The 7,763-nt window shown below is 41.7% G+C and overlaps 1 protein-coding gene across 1 annotated transcript; it reads right to left on the bottom strand.

Moving 5' to 3' along the window:
• Positions 1-6,422: 6,422 nt before the first annotated feature.
• On the bottom strand, positions 6,423-7,499 carry LOC116895530 (late cornified envelope protein 3D-like). The gene is made up of 2 exons (XM_032896775.1): positions 7,474-7,499; positions 6,423-6,940 (listed from the first exon to the last, which is right to left on the bottom strand). Exon 2 carries the CDS (start codon positions 6,921-6,923, stop codon positions 6,627-6,629), a length of 297 nt encoding a protein of 98 aa, XP_032752666.1. The 5' UTR covers positions 6,924-6,940; positions 7,474-7,499; the 3' UTR covers positions 6,423-6,626.
• Positions 7,500-7,763: the final 264 nt, after the last annotated feature.

Below are 7,763 nucleotides of genomic sequence, written 5' to 3'. Positions count from 1 at the left end.
TTTCCACACAAAACAAAATTAAAAAGAGATTAAAATTTAATAATTTGTGTAAATTATATTTTAACTTATGTAGCAAGTTTTCATTTTAGGAAAGAGAAATGTGTTCTCAAATTATTGACGTCTGGTTATAGCCCATTATAAAATGTAAAGGGTTATATGTGCAATGCCATAGATGTACTATTTACACATTATCTTATTCTTCTGTGACCATCAGAGACTGAATGACTACTTGCTGTTAGAGAAAAAATTATTTAATAGATTCTCTCCCTCTTCCTCCTTCTCCCCTTCCCCCTTCCAATCTCCCTCCCACCCTTCTCTCTCAACCATTAGAATTCTTCTTCTTGGGCACCAATGTCATTCACTTTTTCTTCAGAGGAATGTGTAGTAATATGTATCCTTATTAAAGGTAGAAGCAGATCAGTAAGATAATTGACAGTGATGTACCTACCCCCCTTTCTCTCTCAATGGCCACTTCACTAGCACTGTTTGATGCCCATAAGATTCTCAAAAGGAAGCGTAATTGGTATCTTCCTGTCCTACACATGGCAATGCTGTGGATGGATGTGGAATGGGCAGTTTATGGCTTCTAATTCCCTTGTTTTGCTGATGGTGCCAGGCCTTGGGAAATGTACCATTAGAAGGAGGGCATAATCGAATTAGCAGCAACTTTTAGGGAATTCTGGGCTGCACATAAGGCCTATCTGCTTTCTGGTCTAAAATCCTGTTGTGAGAGAACCTTCCATCATCTTCCACATCTGCTTTCTAGTCTAAGATCCTGTTGCTTTGTAACGGGACAGTCAGGTAATCACTTCATTGAGTGACAGGCTCACAGATAAACACCCAAGGAGTAATCAGGTTTAGGCAAGAGTTCACATTTATTAGCATTTAGTGTCTCATACATTGGATATTTTCATTTAATGCTACTAAGGAGTGCCTGGGATGAGGTCAGCAGCCTGTCAGAGGTGACAGTATTGGGAATGCAGAAGGAACAGTTGGATGAGGAACTCCACCCCACAACAAAGGTGGAGAGTAGCCTGTTTTAGGGCACTGAGTATAATTCATGAAACCCAGGAAGTAGATAGGTCTCTAGAGAGCAGACTGTGCACGTAGAGTTCATATCTGAGAATAAAATTGTATGTATAGAAAGAGCAGAATAACATGCTCAGTAAAAATGCTGGTTCAGGAGCCCAGTATTCCTGGCTTTGCATCCTGAACTCTATAGGTGATGACTGCCTTAAGGTATGGGTGTTCTGGGATAGACTCCTGTGTGGTGAAAGCAGAAGTTAATTCAGATATCAGATCTAGACCTAAACATCTCCTTAACCACTTGTGAGTTTACCACTTTGTATATATTTAAGTTTCAGACATAGTTCAGAAGGACCTAACTCATTTGGGATGGGATCCAGAGAGGGAGTCAGCTGATTAATAACACATAAATGTAGCAGTGACTTTGTGTATACCTGACAGTGCAGTTTACATAATGTAGTCACACCATGCAAGGCTCATTTAAATTAATTTTATCAAATTTTCCTGTTAACACTGGAGATATATTTCCTTCTCATTCTTAACCAGACATAGGCAAAACAAATTATAGCCACTATGTACAGAGAGGGTTTCAGTTTCCACTTTCTGGTGCTTCTGGAGGTCCACTGGTTCTGGGTTCATGGCTTTTGGTCCATAGAGCATTACAATATATACATGGTAGCAGTTCCCAGCTCAACTTATCAACCTTACCTGCACTGGGTCATCTCTTCACAATATCTTGACAGTATTCATTGTGTTGACAGCATGGTGAGGGGATACCCAACAGTCTTTCAGTAGTGAGGCATGAGCATATTGTGGTCATAGATTTACTCATGGCACCTGAGGGTCCCACTTTAGGGAGTTGGGTTATTCCAGAGAGTGGGTTCTACTTGGACCTGGCCAGGTTATCTCATGCCACTCTTTGGAAACTATTCTTTTCATTAAATTATAAAGATTAACAGAAAAACACACATGGTATGCACTCATTGATAAGTGGCTATTAGCCCAAATGCTTGAATTACCCTAGATGCCTAGAACAAATGAAACTCAAGATGGATGATCAAAATGTGAATGCTTCACTCCTTCTTTAAAAGGGGAATAAGAATACCCTTGGCAGGGAATAGAGAGGCAAAGATTAAAACAGACACAGAAGGAACACCCATTCAGAGCCTGCTCCACATGTGGCCCATACATATACAGCAGCCATCCAATTAGACAAGATGGATGAAACAAAGTAGTGCAGGCTGACAGGAGCTGGATGTAGATCGCTCCTGAGAGACACAACCAGAATACAGCAAACACACAGTCGAATGCCAGCAGCAAACCGCTGAACTGAGAATAGGACCCCCGTTGAAGGAATCAGAGAAAGAACTAGAAGAGCTTGAAGGGGCTCAAGACCCCATATGTACAACAATGCCAAGCAACCAGAGCTTCCAGGGACTAAGCCACTACCTAAAGACTATACATGGACTGACCCTGGACTCTAACCTCATGGGTAGCAATGAATATCCTAGTAAGAGCACCAGTGGAAGGGGAAGCCCTGGGTCCTGCTAAGACTGAACCCCTAGTGAACTAGATTGTTGGGGGGAGGGCGGCAATGGGGGGAGGATGGGGAGGGGAGCACCCATAAAGAAGGGGAGGGGGGAGGGGTATGTTTGCCCGGAAACCGGGAAAGGGAATAACACTGGAAATCTATACAAGAAATACTCAAGTTAATAATAATAATAATAATAAAAAAAAGACCTACAAAGATGAAACTTGACTTCCAGACGTTGAAAAAAAATTATAAAGATCAAAAAACCCTGAGTCCTTGGATCTTGGAATGGAAATAATCAGATATTTTCCAACCTTGGCTTATAAATTGAATAAACCTCTATAGTTTCCAAGGTTTGATGGGCGGCTCTTTCTTTTTCTTTTTTCTTTTTTAAGTATTCTTTCTTTGTTCTTTTATTCTTTCCTCCCCCTCCATCTTTATTAAGTTGGTTATTTCTTATTTACATTTCACTTGTTATTACCTTTTCCGGTTTCTGGGCCAACATCCCCCTAATCCCTCACCCTCCCCTTCTAGATGGGTGTTTCCCTCCCGTTCCTCCCCCATTACCGCCCTCCTGCTAACAATCACGTTCACTGGGGGTTCAGCCTTGGCAAGACCAAGGGCATCCCTTCCACTGGTGCTCTTACTAGGCTATTCATTGCTACCTATGCAGTTGGAGCCCAGGGAAAGTCCATGTATAGTCTTTGGGTAGTGGCTTAGTCCCTGGAAGCTCTGGTTGGTTGGCATTGTTGTTCATATGGGGTCACAAGCCCTTTAAGCTGTTTCAGTCTTTTCTCTGATTCCTTCAACCGGGGTCCAGTTCTCAGTTCAGTGGTTTTCTGCTGGCATTTGCCTATGCATTTGCTGTATTCTGCCTGTGCCTCTCAGGAGAGATCTACATCCGGCTCCTGTCAGCCTGCACTTCTTTGCTTCATCCATCTTCTCTAGTTTGATGGCTGTATATGTATGGGCCACATGTGGGGCAGGCTCTGAATGGGTGTTCCTTCAGCCTCTATTCTAAACTTTGCCTCCCTATTCCCTTCTAAGGGTATTCTTGTTCTCCTTTGAAAGAAGGAGTGAAGCATTCACATTTTGGTCCTCCTTCTTGAGTTTCATCTGTTCTGTTCATCTAGAGTTATTCGAGCATTTGGGCTAATATCCACTTATCAATGAGTGCATACATGTGTGTTTTTCTGTGATTAGGTTGCCTCACTCAGGATGATACTTTCCATTTCCATTCATTTGCCTATGAATTTCATAAAGTCATTGTTTTTGATAGCTGAATAGTATTCAATTGTGTAGATGTACCACATTTTCTGTATCCATTCCTCTGTTGAAAGGCATCTGTGTTCTTTCCAGCTTCTGGCTATTATAAATAAGGCTGCTATAAACATATTGGAGCATGTGTCTTTGTTATATGTTCAGACATCTTTTGGTTATACGCCCAAGAGAGGTATAGCTGGGTCCTCAGGTAGTTCAATATCCAATTTTCTGAGGAACCTCCAGACTGATTTCCAGAATGGTTGTACCAGTCTGCAATCCCACCAACAATGGAGGAGTGTTCCTCTTTCTCCACATCCTTGCCAGCATTTGCTGTCACCTGAGTTTTTGATCTTAGGCATTCTGACTGGTGTGAAGTGGTATGTCAGGGTTGTTTTGATTTGCATTTCCCTTATGACTAAAGATGTTGAACATTTCTTTAGGTGTTTCTCAGCGGCTCTTTCATAGTAATAGCTTTTAGTGCCTGGCAGGTAGATGAGAAAAGTGGAGTAATTAATCTAGAGTAATATTGAGTCTCACATTCTAAGTTCCAAATGTGGGAGCCAGATCATTAAAAGTGGGTTTGAGTGATATATTAGGATACTAGTTTTTTTTTTTTTTTTTGGTTCTTTTTTTCGGAGCTGGGGACCGAACCCAGGGTCTTGCGCTTCCTAGGCAAGCGCTCTACCACTGAGCTAAATCCCCAACCCCAGGATACTAGTTCTTAATGTAAAAAATTAAATATGAGAAGAAAAATCAACTTGACAGAAGACAGATAAGAAATCATTGCTTCTTCAGAGGTTTTGAAAAATCTCAAGGGAGGGTCAAGTGCCAATTTGCTCAGAGCAGGAATTTATAAGCTGTGTATTCTGGGTCCTGGGACAAAGCACTTTCTCCACTGTAAGATGTGTGTTCTTTCTGAGAAATGACCTTATAGGTTACTTACAGAATTAAGTGTCTATCCCTTAAGAGTTTTTCACATGATAAACTCTAGTAACCTACTGATCAGACAGTTAAATATATCCATATTCTGACCAGTATTTCTCTATTCCCCTCCTCCTTGTTCTAACTGCCTGATATTCAACTTGTCAGAATCTCATTTTCTAAATCAGCAGCTCCCTCTGCCCTCTTGACTTACTCTGTTTTAACTTGAATTTGCTCACCTGGGCTCTCTGTTAGAGTTTTGTTGTGTCTGTACTTCCTATACGAATGTTGTTTACTTCTTGACTGATTTTTGGATGTTTTTCAGTCTTTGATTTACTGGTGTCTTGGAATGTATATTCCTTGATGTAGGGGCTAGCTTGTGATTTGTAGCATGTTTAGGGATATGCCTGGCTTCTATCCACAAAACTGCCAGCAGCATTGTTCAGAAGCCTAAATGATTTTTAATTAAAAAATTTTATTAGAGTGCAAAGTTTTATGTTTAATTATGAAACAACAACTAAATGTCATTCTCTTTCCTCCTCCCTTTCCACCTGGTCTTCCCTTGTACTCCTCACCTCCTTAATTTCCTTTCCATTTTGTTTTTGTGTCTCCTTTCGTTGCCCTACTTTCCTATGAGGTCTTTTACTTTTTTAGTGATATTGATCTAGTTTTATAGTCTAAACCTACCACATGCCTTTCTTTTACACACATACACATAAACAGTGAAAGTATCTTTGTATGACAGAGATGCAGATTTTGTTTTGTAGAGTTTGAGTGACCTTAATTCATATGATAATTAACATATCCATTCATTTTCTCCCAGATTTCACAATTTCAGTCTTCTTTACAAGCAAGTAAAATTCCATTGTGAAACATATTAAATATTTAAGTATCCATTCTTCTAGGCTGACTACATTTCCTTCCTACTATGAATAGATAAGCAATAAACATGGATGTGTAAATATCTCTGTGGTTAGATAAAATATCCTCTGTATCTGTGCCCAGTAGCAGCATAAATGAGTTACATGCTGGGTATGGTTTTGACTGTTGTGGAACTTATATTCTGATTGTACAGTGGCTTCATTCATTTATATTTCCAGAACAGTTATTCTTTCGCACAACCTTGCCTGATATGGTGTCATTTATTCTCTTCATTGTAGCCATAATGACTTAAGTGAGACTGAATCTAATTGTGGTTTTAATTTGTGTTTTCCTGACATGAAGCCCATATATATATTTTTTGACTCAAATTGTCTCTGGGTATTTCTAGATACCCCCTAGAAAGCCACAACCTCCCTACTAAAAATGAATGGGCTACTTTATTTGAGTATTTACCTAATTGCAAAGTCAATGTTTACTAATTAGATGCTAAAAATCACTTATCAAAGCAAATAGAAGCTCCTCACAGTAGGCTTAGGGTTCTACTGTGAGATGAATATACACTGTACATGTCATAGGACATACCATTGCCTGTTAGAGACCCCAGACCTGTCCAATTCCTCCCCTGATGCTTCAACCCAAGTGAACATTAACATTTCTGATAGTTCTCAATGTTTTCTTGGAGTAGAGTTATAACGTTTTTATGCTCTGGATGTGTTTATTACTGGAATTGAGAGAAGGAGAATGGCACATACCTGACACCTTTAGAAGGACAGGGAACAATGATAGTGACATACCAGTGTGACGGTTGATAGAAGCTTTATTCTTGGTCAGAATCAGTGATAGGCAATGGGACTCCACAGTAAGGGTGGGAACAAGGGACCTGGGCATCATACAAGCAGAGAATGCTCTGCAGAATCAGACAAGACAAGACAGGCTGGGCTCTCTTTGACCTTTGGGATTCTTTTTTCCTCCAGACTCCCTGATCTCAGCATCATGTTCCAAGTTAGCAGCAGCCCCCAGAGCTGTGACCACAGCCCGACCCCCCAGACTGCTGACCACTGCCACGGTCACAGGAACTGGAGCTCCTGCGCCTGCATCTGTGGGACCTGCGCCTGTGGTGGCTCAGGCAGCAGCCTCCCTCAGAGCTGGGGACACTGCAGCCCCCAGAGCTTGTAGCACAGCAGGAAGAGGCTGCAGGCAGACACTGGGCTGTGCTCTTTGGGGGACACTTTGGGGAGCACTTTGGGGAGGGGCACTTGGGAGGAGGCTGGCACTGCTTCTGGCTCTGCTGGCAGGACATCTTGGCAGGAACTTGACCTAGAAGAGTAGGATAGGAGCATTATAGGGAGAAGCTTCCGGTGAATGTCTACTGACTTAGTTTATCAAGCACATGCCTTCCATGATCTATCTGTTTCCCAAACCAATATTTCTATGAAATAAATAGGACCAGTGATGCACAGATCCATCTGAATACAGAATTCTCAAAACTATCAGATAGATTAGCATGCATCCCTAGTTAATGCACTTAGAACAATGAGCTTTAGAAAGGTAAAGAGTAACTGATCTTCCTGTCCTGCAAGATATTGTCCTTTATTTTCAGTGCTTGCAGTAGAGAATGGTGATGCTTCTAATAGCTCTCTGCTAAACTGTAGCAAATCCTGGTAATGGGAAAATGAGACTTGGCGAATCCTCTGGGCTGGTGCAGATCTCTCAGCAGAGTAGAAGCAATGCTGGCAGGTTATTTTCATGCTGTCTTCAGTAGATACTTCTGTTTCCTTCACCTCGGTCAAATCCTGCTTCTCTTCTGTATACCCTCTTAGCTGAGGCTCTGTCCCTAGTTTGGTACTCACCAGATACAGCAAAGGCAGGAGAAGAAAGCTCTGCTGAAGAGGCTGTGGGTGAATGGTCCAGGGCAGATGCCCTTTTATCCTTGGCAGGTGTGTGATGCACAACCCACGCATGCTGCTGCTTTCACAACAGGGGAGTTGACAGAGCCAGGTCCATCCATTCATCATCTCTCTGTGTTCCTAGTACAATCACCATCAGTAGGGAACCAGGAAATGTTGATGTCTCTGTGACTTCTCACCCAGTCCTGGTAAGGGGAAGGGAGGAGGTTGTTCTTCTTCCACCTTTATCATGT

Source organism: Rattus rattus, chromosome 3, assembly GCF_011064425.1.
Source record: "Rattus rattus isolate New Zealand chromosome 3, Rrattus_CSIRO_v1, whole genome shotgun sequence".
NCBI classification, from domain to species: Eukaryota; Metazoa; Chordata; class Mammalia; order Rodentia; family Muridae; genus Rattus; species Rattus rattus.
Note: the sequence above shows the minus strand (reverse complement) of the source record. Positions and strands in the feature narration are given on the sequence as shown.

Coding starts and splice junctions, on each gene's coding strand:
- LOC116895530 (XM_032896775.1), bottom strand. CDS start 6,923: ATGTCCTGCCAGCAGAGCCAGAAGCAGTGCCAGCCTCCTCCCAAGTGC.